Source organism: Pleurodeles waltl, chromosome 9 (assembly GCF_031143425.1).
Source record: "Pleurodeles waltl isolate 20211129_DDA chromosome 9, aPleWal1.hap1.20221129, whole genome shotgun sequence".
Classification (NCBI taxonomy): domain Eukaryota; kingdom Metazoa; phylum Chordata; class Amphibia; order Caudata; family Salamandridae; genus Pleurodeles; species Pleurodeles waltl.
The window spans coordinates 1,057,475,845-1,057,492,019 of NC_090448.1; the positions used below are offsets into that span (position 1 = coordinate 1,057,475,845).

The 16,175-nt window shown below is 44.3% G+C and overlaps 1 protein-coding gene across 3 annotated transcripts in view; it reads right to left on the bottom strand.

Moving 5' to 3' along the window:
- The window catches only part of LOC138258777 (galectin-3-like), an 82,332-nt gene that overhangs the window by 15,878 nt on the left and 50,279 nt on the right, over positions 1–16,175 (bottom strand). Inside the window, exon 6 of one of the 3 annotated variants that reach the window (XM_069206024.1) lies at positions 7,268–7,341. The exons of the other annotated variants lie outside the window; for them this stretch is intronic. Within the exon in view, the coding sequence (XP_069062125.1) occupies positions 7,312–7,341 (30 nt within the window). The 3' untranslated portion in view covers positions 7,268–7,311. The remainder of the gene's footprint in view (positions 1–7,267; positions 7,342–16,175) is intronic. 3 annotated transcript variants of the gene reach the window in all.

Below are 16,175 nucleotides of genomic sequence, written 5' to 3' on the forward strand. Positions count from 1 at the left end.
GGGCCTAAAAAGACAACACTGTACTATATTTTAACATAGAAAAAACACAAATTACCATGTGCACATGTTACACAGTGCCACTGTGGGAGCCATTGTTCACACCAGGAACCCATTAGGGATATCAGGGGTATCAGTGTTTCAGTGACAGAGTGGGGATACAAGGGTGGGGGTGGAATCACCGAGCAGAGTCACGTTAACCCTCTGGTCTCAGATGAAGCACTTCTGGAAAGGGCCCACCAAGAACCTGGAGGCAAGCCAGGAAGTAATGAAGCAGTGGTATGGCCAGAAGGCCACTCTGGTAGAATATCACCCTGGCCATAAAGTGTGGGTCATGACGCCTCGAGCACTACAGGACCACTGGACTGGGCTCTATAAAATCAAAGAGAAGAGTCGGGTCACTTACGTGGTGAACATCAAGAAATCCAGGAACTCTTCAGGGTACTCCATGTGAATTGTCCCAAAAACAACTTTGAGAGGTGACAGTTGACAGTGCTCATGGTGACAGATGATGGTGAGGGGGAGGAGAGTGAACCACTCTCAGACCTCCTGTTGTCCAAGGAGCAATATGAATAAGTGTAAGGTATTGTCCTCTCCTCTACCCTAACCCCAGAGCTGCAGAGGAACTGGCACTACTTGTTGGGGCAACTCGTCTCTTTCCTTACTTAACTTGGGGTGCACCAACAGGTGCACCAACATCATGCCAGTTAAAAACAAAATTTACAGTCCATCTGACAAAGTGAAGACCAGTTTCAAGGATGAGGTTTCCAGGATACTAAAGTTGGGGGTGATTTAGCACTCCTGTAGTCACTTGTCTAGCCCACTGGTAATTCTAAATGCTGCCCCCGGGCACCACCCACAGAACTCCAGTTCTGTATGGACTTTAGAGGCCTCAATTCAGTTACCAAGGCTGAAACTCACCCCATACTCAGAGCTGATGTGCTCATTGACAGGTTAAGGGCTTCCAGTTTCCTGGGTACCTTAGATTTGACATCAGGGTACTGGCAGATGGCCATTATCGAAGGGGCAAGGAGAGGTGAGTATCCTCTAGAGATGAGCTGTCTCTTTCTCAGAGAGGCACTATTAGTTTAGGGAGATGCCGTTTGGATTAAAGAATACCCCTACCACCTTCCAAAGGTTAGTCAACTGGGTCCTAGCTGGACTGAAAGTATTCAGTACAGCCTTTTTGGATGATATAGCTGTCATCAGCTACAGCTGGGAGGACCACCATAGTCACTGCACTGCAAGCCACTGCTTCAAGCCGTTTATCAAGCAGGCATGACTACCAAAGACAGCAACTGCCAACTAGGGCAAGGCTTGCTGGTGTACATGGGTCACCAATTTGGTGTAGGACATGTACGGTCTCTCCAGCACAAGATTCAAAACATCCTGGCTTGGCAGCCCCCAAGATCCAGACTGACATAAGGGCCTTATTAGGCATCACTGAATGCTCCTGGAGATTTGCCATGCGGGTATGGTAACATTGTTGCCCTCTTGACAAACTTGACTTCCAAGAATGTGATCTGGATGGGGCGTACCAACAAGCTTTTGACAGCTTGAAGGATGCCATGTGTATTACACCCATACTCAAGGCACTGACTTCCCAAAAGATTTCCGTCTGCAGATGTATGCTTCAGAGAATCGAAATGGGACTGTTTTCCTTCAGCCAAATGATGTGGGCCTAGACCAACTTGTAGCCTTCAACAGAAGGAGGTTATTTCCTAGGAGCAAAGGTAAAGGGCAATCGAGATGGAGGCATTTGCAATGATCTGGGCACTGAAAAAACTAGGACCATACATGTCTAGGACTTGTTTCTATTTTTAGACAGACTGCAGGTCCTCTCAGATGGCAGATACAGAATGAGAATCCAAAGATGTTGAGGTGCTCTATTTCCTCAAATGGTATGTACTTTATGGTGGAGCATTGCCCGAGGACTGACCACCCCAATGCTCCAGTTTTTTTTACTGCAGTGATAAACACTCCCATGGGGGTAGGTAGTTCTCCTCGCCTTATGCTGGAGGACCTGTGCTGGAGAGAACCATTTTTAGCAGGGCATTCGCTCAGAATTTCACCTTCTTATGCTGAACCTATTTTTGCTGGCCCTGGGACTATGGGGGTCAGTCTGACCGCCGGCGGCCTGGCGGGAACCGCCAGAAGCTGACCGCGGCGGTCATTCTGAATTTCCCGCTGGGCTGGCAGGCGACCGCCAAAAGGCTGCCCGCCCGCCCAGCGGGAAAGCACCAGCAACGAGGAAGCCGGCTCCGAATGGAGCCGGCGGAGTTGCTGGTGTGCGACGGGTGCAGTTGCACCCGTCGCGATTTTCAGTGTCTGCCACGCAGACACTGAAAATCAATGTGGGGCCCTGTTAGGGGGCCCCTGCAGTGCCCATGCCAGTGGCATGGGCACTGCAGGGGCCCCCAGGGGCCCCCCGGCACCCGTTCCCGCCAGCCAGGTTCTAGCGGTGAGAACCGCCAGAACCAGGCTGGCAGGAAGGGGGTCGGAATCCCCATGGCGGTGCTGCTTGCAGCGCTGCCGTGGAGGATTCCCTGGGGCAGCGGGAAGCCGGCGAGAAACCGCCGGCTTCCCTTTTCTGACCGCGGCGGTCAGAATGCCCCCGGAAGCACCGCCAGCCTGTTGGCGGTGCTTCCGCGGTGCTGGCCCTGGCGGTCCGTGAATTGTGTGTATTTTACTTCTGCCAACCAGAGGTGAAGTGCTTGTGCTCCCCCTTTAAAACTGTTTAAGCTGGCCTACACCTAATTGTCACATGTATTTTACTTATAAGTCCCTCTACATTAAATGCTACTAGTGGGCTGTAGAAATCATTGTGCTACCCACTAAAGTAGCCCTGTAAAACATGTCTCCAGGCCTACCTCCCCAGCCGGCTTGTGTGTTGTTTTAAACTGCCATTTCAACTCGGCAAAATAAACCTTTTCCTTGATCCTCTTAGTGCCTATATGGCACCCGAAGTTAGGCTCTAAATGCCAGTAAGGCAGGGTGCCTGGTATTTAAAAAGTAGGACATTTATATTTAATGGATACTAATGGTATGATCCTCATTCTGCTGACTTCATTTTATTTTCTATGCATTTGTGGTTTGTCAAGAATGTATTTCGTTTATTGAAATTTTCTCCATTTATCTTTATTGGCTCATTTTCTCATCAGATGTCAATTCACTGTTTGTTTAGAGAGCTGCAAATGGAGAGGATGCAGGATCTGGAGTAGTGATGTTTACAGTTTTCCCTGTGACGTTCCTATGTCTATTTTATTCTCCATTGCTGACCATACTTCGGTTCCGTAGGTGGAAAACAAGTTGTTTTTTTTACTAATGCTGAGGTTGGGCATAGGATAGTATTCTGCATTTAAAGCTGCAAGAGGCGTTGGCAATTCCCTTACTTATTGCGTCTGTCTCTTTGGATCACTTCTGTATTTGACATTTCTATAAGCCTGAGACAAAAAAGGTTTGGTCCGGGTACGTGAAAGGTATGTACCCTTATGATTGGTTCTCTCCTGGGGTAGCAAGTACATAGTTTAGGATTCCATTCCTGTTAACTAATCAGGAGTACTACTTAAAGTTAATTTGTAATTACAGTTTTTCACAGTAAGTTTACGATGTAAAAATACTGCAGCAATTCCTGCACACTGTTTATAATATAACAAGACTTCACATCGTTCAGAATGAAGTCATTATAATAGGGTACTACAAAGGAAACACTGCCAATATAAAACTGTACATAAACCTATACATGCCAGAAACAAAACAAATCCATTGCAAAGATACAGTCAACGGCTACAGCACTGTGTGAATACAGGAAAATAAATATTTAAAGTAGCACACACAACAAAACGGAAGAAGGGACATATGCGTCCTTAGAATGCTAAATGTCAAATCCTATACAAACAGTAAAAAGAAACAAGCATTTGCAATGCACTAGGGTCTAGCATTTGTCGGAGTTACAGCTGTTCACAGTTGTAAACTTCCAAGCGGATTTTTCTTGCATTAATTAAAAGAAAAAAACAGCACGATCCCACTGCTACAGTTAACACGTAATAATACCTATCAGCAAAAGTGCAGTTATGAACGTAACCGGCAAAAGTGCAATTAACTGTGTAACAAAGTCGATAGTATGCGAAGCGCTCAACTTCTGCCCAGCGAGACCGCACTGCGAAAATAGAAAAAAAGTAGTCCACAAACCCAGCGAGCCTCGCATGTTTCTGTACTTGGTCGCTGCGCTTGAGGAGGGCTAACCACCGGAAAAGGCATGACGTATGCGTGCCTTCCACTAATCAAAAGAGGATTCTAACAGGCAAGCCAACTTGCCAATGAAAGACACTGACGTGACGTCGACGGGGCTCCGAGCCCTTTTTTAATACCTAAAGCCTCTCGCTAGCGATACGCATGTGCGAGCGCATGGGACGCAGGCTCGACCCTAAAAATTACATCAGCAATGGGACAATACAACTAATTCAATCACAATATAGACCAAAGTGCTCTTCTGGGTGAGAGTAAATCAAGAAAAGGGATGAAATCCATTCCAACAGAAGCACAGAGGCAAATTAGACAAGACAGTCATCAAAACATAAACAAAATGCAAACCAAAAGCCATTGTAAGTAAATGTTAAAGTATTGAAAGCAACATATCTGCAACAAACAGCTGAAGCTGTCTTAAGCAAGATCTCAACAGAAGAGAACTTTGTTTCATTGTGAAAGACAGAAGCTGGGGTTTTAGTAAACCGTGTTATATGTTTTGTTTAGTTAAGAAAAACACTATGGGGGTCATTCTAACCTTGGTGGTCGGCGACCGCCAGGGCTAAAATGACGGAAGCACCGCCAACAGGCTGGCGGTGCTTCCTTGGCCATTCTGACCGCGGCGGTAAAGCCGCGGTCAGAAAAGGGCAAACAGCGGTTTCCCGCCGGTTTACCCCTGGCCCAGGGAATCCTCAGCGCCGCCATGGGGATTCCGACCCCCTTACCGCCATCCTGTTCCTGGCGGTTTTCACCGCCAGGAACAGGATTGCGGTAACGGGTGTCGTGGGGCCCCTGGGGGCCCCTGCAGTGCCCATGCCACTGGCATGGGCACTGCAGGAGCCCCCTAACAGGGCCCCACTAAGATTTTCAGTGTCAGCAAAGCAGACACTGAAAATCGCGACGGGTGCCACTGCACCCGTCGCACCCCTTTGACTCCGCCGGCTCCATTTGGAGCCGGCATCCTCGTAGAAGGGGGTTTCCCGCTGGGCCGGCGGGCAGCCTTCTGGCGGTCGCCCGCCGGCCCAGCGGGAAAGCCAGAATGGCCGCCGTGGTCTTTTGACCGCGGTGCGGTCCTTCGGCGGTTCCCGCTTGGCGGGCGGCAACCGCTGCCCACCAATGTAGGAATGACCCCCTGTGTCTAAAGAAGTTATTATATGTTCTGGTGCTTGCAAGGTTCTGATAGCTATGAATCCGTAGTTCTTTATGTATGAAATTTTATAGTATGCAAACATGGCTACAAAGCATTAGAGTGCTACACAGAGGGGAAGAATAGTGATACATACAAGAACAAATAATCTAATAATGAGAAGTGTAAAAACAGACACAATCCCCAGATGAGTAAGAAGTGCAATGTTTAAGAAAAGAAGGTGTAGATTGACAACAACAGTCCAAAGTTGAGATATGCATTGATGTATATACCCACTTTCTGTGCAAATTAGATGCAGGCTTAAAGAGAAGAGAAAGACATAATTTTTAGGATGCAGGGCATGCAAATTTAGGACAAGACAAACAAGTGTATTGTACGTTACAAAGGTCAATAAAAAACACTAGCAATTGCGGTGGGGCAAGCAAAATGATCAGTTGCTGAGAAAAGGTGCTGAAAATCATGTAACAAACCCATTCCCTATTGGCATACAAATAATTAATGTATAAAGTTGTATCGGTAAAAGCAGTAAAAATTAGATGGTGGCAGCATTAAATATAAAGTAAAAGTATTTGTGTGAGTACTGAATCCGAGACATAGGTTGGGGCTCTTCATTAACAGATGTCAGAGATTCTCTGAAAGGCTTGATCGACATCTAATACTCGTATTCCAATGCGAGCATACCTCATTGGGTGAGGGGAGATACACCTTCCTATTTTCCTTCTCTGAAAATGACATTGGGGCAGATGTTCGAAGCAATGGTTGCAAAATACTGATTGCCCTTTGCAACCAGTGTTGTATTTTGCAAACTGATCTATGTAATAATAGGTCGGTTCACAAAATATATAATTATAGTGCGACGCAATTCAACCTACTTCATGGATATTAATGAGGTAGGTCGCAAAGTGTGCCCCACTATGATTCACAGCCCTCAGAGGGATGGCGACCTTCTTAAGTCAGCAGACCACAATGTCTGTTAGTGGTTTTAAATAAAGCAACCTTTTTTAATGCAGCCCATTTTCCACAAAGGAAAACAGATGCTTTAAAAAAATGAAAAGTTTAAGTAATATTTTTGAAGAGCAGGCAGTGGCCCATGGGATGTTTTTGCAAACATTGACAAAGGGGGAGTAGTTCCTTGGAGACACCTTCCCATTTGCAAAGAGGTTACCACTAAAATTGAATAGTGGTGAGATTTACAACCAGATTCTGATTGTAAAACAAGAATACATCCTGTTCCAAATTGCTATATGCCAGGGATGGCATAAATATGCCACTTCCAAAAGCCAATCTCGTTTTTAGTTGCAAACCCATTCCTGGATTAACAACTCAATGCTCATTTAGTACAGCCTGTTCCTCAGTAATAGTTTTAAATTCATAAATCCCTAGTCCAACAAAATAGTGTCTAGGAATGCCTTATATTTGCCTTTAATATACATTGTTAGCACTCTAGTTCTTCATTAAAACTCTGTGTTGAAGCTGCAGTTGCTTCCTGGGTAGTTAACTGGCAGACTGCTGCTGGTGTTTTAAATACGTTTCACTCCGCATGCCAGAATGTTTTACTGACATGGGTGAGGAAGATATTTGAGAACTGATAGAAAATGTGTCCTCATTTTAGCTTTCAAAAGCACTAACCATAATTTATATGAAAAAATGAATCCCCTCATTTCATTAATTTCTAAAGGCAATGCTATCAGCTTTACAGCTTTGATTATATCAAGGTGGCTTTCAGTTATGCCACACTTTTGTCATAAATATTGGTATTCTAGCTGTATATTAGAACCCTATGGTGAGGCTACAGTACAACACTGGGGAATCAACCGGTAGGCTACTCTTATTGTTGGAAGAACATATTTTAGTAAGAATATCAGGTTTTGTTCTCACATGATTGAAGAAGGTAGTGTGAATCTTCGAAAAATATGCATTCATTATAGTTTCTGGAGCACATTCCGTAACCTCTAGGAGAAACAGATGAGAGAAACAGTTTTTACTCAAACATGATTCATCAAATGTCTGCGTTTTCCAGGATAAAACCTCCCGGAATTCATTAGAACTTCTAAAATAAGTATAAAATCACCAAAGAATAATTTATATTGTGACTACAACCTGGTATCACCCTTAATATGTGCTCCTTTTTTGTGATCCACAAAACCTGGCATTTACTACGTAGAAATTCTAGGAGGACAATGTCTCTGAGTCCTGTCAGGGATACCACAACATGTTGGCAACCTAAGCCCCAGGGCATCATGGCTTGCTCAACCTGTCACCTACGATAGACTATTCCCCTTTAAATTGGCCAACCAGATCATATCTGGGTACCAACAGCCCAGATGTACCTAACTAACACTCATGCCCGACCAAACCCCTTTTAAATACAAATTTCTCAATTTGTGAATTTACACCAAATCACAAAAAGCATACTTTCTGAGTAAAGTTTATATTTTTGCCAAATGTGGTGTAATTCCATTCAGCCATTTTTTCTGTATCGGGGAGCAAAGTTTACTATCGGAATTAACATGGGAAGTCACATTTTTGCCCTCCGCCCCTTTTTACTTAGCCTAGGTGGACAGATTAGTGCACAACCTTCCAGCAGAGAAAGATGAGCTTTTTGTTTGGAAAGTTACAGTGATACAAACAACACTCTTCCTATGGAAATCCTAGCATAACTATAACTACTCATTGGTAACCACCAACGAGTAGTGTATATATGTGAATATGTCACTTAAAATACTATTTTAAACTACAAAATACTGAAATTCACCAGTAGTATTTTACTGAGCTAACTATGACTTGTGCCCCGCCATGCAATGCTTAGGACTTTGCATATTACATCACTCATGCCATGTTCAATGACATCACAGATGACTTAACTGATGACATCTCAGATTACATCATCAATGACATAACTGATGTCATCACTGATGGCAATATCCACCAAAATGGTGTTCAATTTATTCTACAAACCAGAAATATGTAATAAGTGTAATATGTGAAGTCATAAGTAGTTTAACCTTTGGTTATTTCAGTGAGTTTCAACAGTTTGTTTTTTTAATGTAAAGTGATATATTATTTTCAGACCTACCTATATTGTTCCATTAACCTGTGGCCTATTCAATTAATATCTAGGATTTTTGTATTGTAAAGTACAAAATATTAGCACCTTTGTTTTTTCAGTGAATTCCTAGTTTTTTTTTAACGTAAAGAAAAATACGACTAACATACCTAACTGCACCTAGTAAGCTCTTGGCTACATAAAGAGGCTTGAGTTTGTGGAGGGAGTTCGCTCGCTATGAAGGGCTACACAGAGAGTGCAGCCTCTTCATAGCAGTGGCTCACCCAACTAACTGGGTTTGGGTGTCTGAAGCTCTCCAAGATGAACAACTCAGTGAGTGCAGGCTGTTTGTAGTAGGGACAAACCATCTATTGGAGCTTGGATCTCTGGAGAATGAGATCCCCACGCAGTCTGTGCACTGAGCACAGGCTGTGCATAGTAGGGGTTTGTCCACCTAATGGGGCATGGTTTTTTGAGGGGAGTGGGCTGCACGCACTCTGCACACTGAGCATTGACTGTGTGTAATAGTGACTTGCTCGCTTATAGGTCTGCACACTGAGGACTGGCGGTGTGCAATAGGAGCTTGTCCAACTTATGGGACTTATGTCTCTGAAGTGAGTGGGCTATATGCACAGTCTGCATACAGCATGAATTGTGCATAGCAGGGGCTTTCCCACCTAATAGGGCTTGAGTGTCGGAATGGAGTGGGCTATACGCACAGTCTGCACGATGAGCGCAGACTGTGTAGTAGGGGCTTGCCCACCTAATGTGGCTTGTGTGTCTGGACGGAGTGGGCTCTAAACACAGCTTGCACACTGAGTGCACACTATGCATCCTAGGTATTTGTCCACGTAATGGAACTTGGGTCTCTGGAGTGGATGGGCTCTATGCACAGTCTCTGCAGTGAGCGCTGACTGTGTGAAATAGGAGATTCCCAACCTAATGGGAATTGGGTTTCTGAAGGAAGTGTTCAACGCACAGCTTGCACACTGAAGCCCTATTTTATGAGTTTGGTGGGCAGAACAGGACGCCCGCCAAACTCCCGCAGTCAGGTTACCGCCTATGTGGCAGCCCCCCTCCCACAGCCCCTATTATGAGTTTCATGCTCGGTCAGTGGGCGGAAACAGTTTCCGCTCACTGGCCCAGCGGGAAACACACAACATTGACGCCGACTCGTAATACGGCCGGTGACAATGCTGTTGTGCATCAGATGCACCCGAACCCATCATACAAATCACTGTCTGCAAAGCAGACAATGGTTTGCACAACGGGTCTGGCCAGGGGGGCCCCCGTACTGCCCATGCCTTTAAGTGGTGGTGAAACCACCGCGTAAATGCCGGCAGAGAGAGAGGTCATAATCCCCAGCGCAGCGCTGCCCTGGCGGATTGGGACCATCAGCACTGCCAGGCCGTCGGGCGGCAGAAAAGTGGCAGTGCTGGCGGTCAGACCTTGGCCCAATCACCACGGTCATAATGTAGTGGTCTGACTGCCACTTTGGCAGAGGTCAGACCACCACTGCAAGTCTGGCAGTCCTAGGACCGCCAGACTCTTAATTTGGGCCTGAGTGCTGACTGTGCATAGTAGGGACACCCTCACCTAATAGGGCTTAGTTGGCTGGAGAGAGTGGGCTCTCCAAACAGTTTGTGCACTGACTGTGTACAGTAGTATTTTGGCCACCTAAAATGGCGTGAATGTTTAGAGGGAGTGAGCTCTATTCACAGTCTGTGCACTGAACACAGACTGTGCATAGTAGAAGTTTGCCCTCCTGATTGGCTTGTGTCTTTGGAGGGAATGGGATCAACGCAGTTTATATGCATTAAGTGCCTACTGTGTGTAGTAGGGCATTGCCCATTTAATAGGGATTGGGTTCTACACACAGTGTGCGCATTGGGTACTTAGGATCATGTTTTGGTTTATCATTGTTTGCCATATCTTCACAAACTTTGCAAATCTGGTGTAAGTCCATTCAAAGGTTTTTGAAAAATTAAGTTCCAAAATATATAAATATCCAGGCTGTTGGGTACATAAGAGTCTCGCAAGATTCCAGCGGGCAAGCATCATCAAATTATGGAGAAATCTGATTGGCAGTGAAGGCCTTTTTTTCCCATTGGTCAGATATTGCTCTGCTTTAGCGAGAGGTTCCTTCAAGACAGCAAGAGCACTTGCTCTGATTGGCTGGGACACAACAGAAACAGAAATGTTTTACCATCCATTACAGAACTCAAAGACTCAGGCGGTCATTCTGACCCTGGCGGTTGAAAACCGCCAGGGCAGAGTGCCGCGGAAGCACCGCCAACAGGCTGGCGGTGCTTCATGGGCAATTCTGACCGCGGCGGTAAAGCTGCGGTCAGAAAAGGGCAACCAGCGGTTTCCCGCCGGTTTACCCCTGCCCCAAAGAATACTCCATTTACCATTTACCATTTATTTAATTGTTATTAGCCTATCCGGCCTTAACAATAATCACACAATAGATATCAATCCATCAAACTCAATAAAAATCACATTGAATAAAACATCTCAGTAAAAAGGAAACTATGCTTGAATTTTTGATTTAACATGTACCAAAATGTGTCCAATTTACCATGCATTATCGTAAAACCTGATATGACCATAATTTACATAAAAACTTAACTTATTCTAGAAAAACATTATAAATCTAATATTTAAAATGTCTTATTCTGGGACGAATCATTTGGGACCTTGCAGGGCCTTCCAACCATTTAATAAAAGCCCGAGGCCTGACCCAGTTTTACACTACCCTGCACCGATTTCCCAAGCTAGATAGCTACGGGATAACATAGGCTGTTGTGCCTATGCCAACTGTGGGTGCATTGATAGACGTATTTTCCATGCTTCCAAGATATAAGTTGAGACCTTTGTCACAATGTATTTCTCATCTGAACGCATACATAGCGCTTCCGCCTCCTTGCACTTCCTAACTCCGTAAGATCTGAAAAGTGGACGAAGGTACAGTTTACGGAGTTTGAGCGTAAAGTGGCATAATAAGAGAAAGTGGGAAAGTGTTTCCGGACCACCATGAAGGCATGGACAGCGTTCTAATCTACCCGGAGGAGTGGATTGCCATCTGTTGACCACCGCTGTCACTGGTAGTGTGCCCATACGGAATTTAAAGTAGAGAGCCCTTTTTTCCTCCGGATAAATACTGTCTATGAATATTGCTGGTTTAAGCTCTTGGTTAAACAAAATATACCGCTTGAATAAAGGGCTAAATGACTCGCACATAATCTCAGTCTTTCGCTCCCAATATGCCTTTTTTATAACAGCTAGACTAGGCCTTCCGATTTTTTCTGGATGGAGCCAAAAGTCATCCTGGCCGATAGCAGAAAGGATAGTTGAGATATGTTTGAACCAGGGCAGTTTCCGATGGTTTTTCAGCTTCATGATGTCCTTAAGTACGTCTCTAAATGGTTTGAGAGCCTCTTTTGTCCAAATACGGATCCAGTATCTTACTGGAGCCAGAGCAATGTAGTCCTCAACCTTTCTCATCTGTAGATCAATTCTTATTGCATTCATTGGTGTGGCATTACCTAGACAAAGTAATCGGCGTAAAAATTTGTTCTCGGTTACTTGTATTGATGGAATCTTTCTGAATCCCCAGATCTCTGCGCTGTAAAGTGCTGCGGCTCTTGCTTTTGTTTTGTATGCAAGCAGTGCAGAGCTCACGGAGTGATTGCCTGTAGCTTTTGCAAATCTGAGTACTGCTCCAGCTTGTTGGGCCAAGGAAATTCTACTTTTGTAGATTTGTGGTTTCCATGTCTGTTTTTCATCTAGTCTGCAGCCCAGGTAATCATAGGTGGCCACTCGGGCCAAAGGCTTATTATTTGCCCTAAAAGTCGATTGCAACGTCTGTTTTTGGTTGAGAATCATAAACTTTGTTTTCCCCTCATTGATTACCATGCTCCTTGAGGTACAAAAAGATTCGAAGCCCCTAAGTAGTCCATGCATTGCTATCTCTGTTCTTGCCAGTAATACGGCGTCATCAGCAAAGAGCAAGATAGGTATACTTTCATTGGCTAGTTTTGGCACATCCAGATTTAATTCCTTCAAAACTTGACTTACTTTATTTATATAACAATTAAATAAGGTTGGGGCCAAAACGCAGCCTTGTTTTACACCTCGCTCAATTGGAATTTCAGCCGTATAATCATTTCTCGTAGTATATCTGACCCTGGCAGTGTTTCCTGTATGCAATAGAATTAGCAGCCGTAAGATTTTTCCCTGTATGCCCATGTCCGACAATAACTGCCATAATGTTTGGCGATTTACGCTGTCGAAGGCTGTTTGGAGATCCACAAAGACCAGGTATAATGGACAGTTTTTAAGGGTGGCGTATTTAGCGCAGATCATGTTTAGCTTAAAAAGTTGGTCTGTTGTACTTTGGCCTCTCCTAAAACCAGCTTGGTGTGTTGATATTAAATCTCCGTCCTCTAGCCATTGGTCTAGATGCGACTGAATCAATTTGGCAAAAATCTTTCCAACACTATCAAGCAGTGAGATAGGTCTGTAATTGCTCACCATGTCCCGAGGCCCTTTTTTGTGAATTGGAACGATTATTGATTCCTTCCAAGAAGGAGGGATTACCTCGTAATGCCAAACACTGTTGAATAGACGGGCTAGAGCAGGTAACCATAACGTTAGCTGGTTACGGTAAGCATCTGAAGGGATACCATCTGGGCCTGCAGCCTTATGCGGCTTTTGGAGGAGGATGACTTGTTTAATCTCTTTTTCACTGAATTCCGATATTAACTTCATTGCACGTGGAATGACATGGGCTACTTGCGTAGAATTTGTGCTGGAAAATTCGTTGGAGACTAGTACATTCTGGGTTTCGTTTACCAATCTAACAAGCCGATTTGAAGATGCTGCGTGAGTCTTTTGAAGAGGAAATACTTTACTTAATCTTTGATTTCTGCCTGCCAGCCCTTGAGTGAGGATGTTTGGGTTATTGGTCATCCCTGGTGCTGTCTTGGCCACTTCCTGATACAAGGCAGTAAAATGCTTTACCCAAAGTTGAGGGTTGATATTCAGTTCTAGGTTTTTCGGGGGACCTTCGCATCCCCACCTGACTATCTCCCAAAACTTTTTGGAGTTCCCTGCCGTTATTGCTTGCAGTAAAGTTTTCCAAAGTTTATGTGGAAATATCTTCCTTTTGTATCTTAATAATTTTTTGTACTGTTGCCTACATCCATAAAAATGTTGCTCATTGGAATCATTCAAATGCCGGTTCTTCAATGCTTGTGATAAGGTCTTTTTTAGCTTTAAACACTCTTCATCGAACCAGCCCTCCATCATTTTAGGGTTGATTTGAGGATGCTTGATCTTTTCCTTTTTTGTTTGCAATAGCAAATTATTAAAGTTATGCAGGAGGGGTATAGCGTCATTAACTGATGGGTTTAGGAACGTGCTAAGTGATGACAACCAGGTTTGACTGGGTACACTCATATAAGGTTCATCCTCATTTGACCTTAATATGTTTTTCCTGTTTGGTCTCATGGTTATTGTTAGGCTATTTCCGTTGAATGGAGACTCCGCCTTCCCTGGGCTCGTGTCCGGATGGACTATCTCCATTAGCAGTGGGTCGTGATCACTCTCGATTCTGTCCCTTATTTCCATATCGATGACATAATGCCAGTCTTCGATGTTTATTGCCATGTAGTCAATTATGCTTTGCCTTTTTTCAGTTCAAAAGGTAGATTTAAAGGTTTTATCTGACTTTGTTCTCCCATTTAATGTGCGGATTCCTCCTTCTATTAATGCTTCAAAGATTAATTCTCCTTTCTTGGAGTCATTACAACGTTGGATAAGAGGCGTTGGAATATTCCAAGCATAATCTTCCTCTGCTACTTGTTCATCCCAGAGGATAGAATGAGGTTTAGTGTTAAAGTCACCACATATCAAAAAAAAGGTTTTACAAGGTTGGGGAGAGCAATTGTTTGTGTGACCTGGTGCTGGGTTCCTCCGATCCTTAGTTCTTTTATTTAGGATATTTTCTTTAAGGAGCCGCACCCCTGGCATAACTTGAGCCCGGCTGATAGGTGGGAAATACACATTTACTATTTCGAGTGACCATTCCTCGTATTTGACTGCGAGCGTCTGCATTCACTTGCTTTGTACAGTGTGAGTTACTACGGAGTTCCTCAGTAATGAAGTTCTGATCCAAATACTCAGACCTCCCGAAGGTCTTCCTTTTTTTTGCTTAATAGCAGGTAAGTGGAAGGTGGAGAACCCATCTAGGTCAATAGCGTGAATAGACCAAGTTTCGTGGAAGCAGCTGATGTCTTGTTTTTTAATAAATTCGACCCAGTCTTTATCTTCCATTTTGTTTTTTAAACCTGCTATGTTCCAGCTTAGAATTTTTAATATGGGACTGATTTTATTTTTTATGTTCAAGCTATCCATTTTTTGCTACGAGCTTCTAAATGATTGCTCTTTGCAATTCTGTAACTGTGGGGGATTGCCCCTACTGTTTCTAGGGGAATTAGCCAACAGGCAGAACCTCATATTACTCAAGTTTATTCGTTCAGGGAGTTGTTGTTTGGAGCTGATTGCTCCCTGAAGTATCGAACCAAAGTTGCCTTTTGCCTCTTGCCTACCCATCATGTTTCGGTTTGAAGCTTTTTCAAGAAGTATTGTTGGATATGGTTCTTTTTGCGGAGTAGCAATGGATATTCCCCAGGTCTTCATCGTGTTTGAACATTTTAAGATCTGTTCTGCTATCCAAGGTGAGGCCCAGACTGTTTCTGTTAATTCCCCGTTCTCTAATTCTTTTTTTGGTATGAATCTTACTGAAAGGAGATCTTTAGTTGTTACGTTCTGTAAGGCTGGCAGGGAGTTGACAAGAAATAAGATTTTAGACCTGTTCAGGATGTCGTGACTTCCTCTTGAGGAGTACTCAGGCATGAACATGATCGTGGCTTCAGGCTTTTTAGTTGTTTCAGACCGGATCTCAGTGTGCCCGCCACCTTCCTGCGACAGTCTTCCTTGGAGTTGGGTGTTCTCATTTTGTCTGTCTTGAGTGGTAGCTGCCCGACTAGTAAATGTTCGATTTACCTGGCCTTTTTCCCTCCCCAGTTGCAATTCTTTGTTCCTTTGTTCTTCATAGGGTTGCCTTTTTGGAGGCCAATTGTCCCTTTTTCCTTTGATTTCATTGGTTTCCAGGTCCAGTGCTGGGCGCGATGGTGCAGGCGAATCAGTGATCCACCCAGGCTGGTTGCTGAGATTATAATTTCCAGGGCTGACCTGAGAGCAATATTTTGCCTTTGTCCGGGGTGCGGGAACTGGGGCTGTTGTGTTGTCCATGCACATGGTTGTTCTTATACTTTGTTCGCTTCGTATATACTCTGGGGTCTCTGCCCTTCTACTTTCGCCTTTGCTGTTATCTTGTTCTGCCCCCTCACTAATGGAGTTCGGAGGCTGCTGGCATTTTCCGTAGTGGTCTTCTACTGTATTTAAGTGATGTACCTGAACTAAATGTTCAGTTTTTGTAGCTGGGAAGTGCTTATCGATACCGATGCTAGATTTGGATGTTCCTGGGCTCCATTTGGGTTGTTCGTTGGCTGGAGGATCATTTACCTCGTTTGCCTCATTTATCCCATGATTTGTTCCAGGAACTTTTCCAGACCACCTTTCTTTGTCTAAGTCATGCCCAGATGCTTGGTATCCCCTGGGGCCAATGGGTATACGGTTTATATGGGAATGGTGAGTGCAACTTTTGTCGCA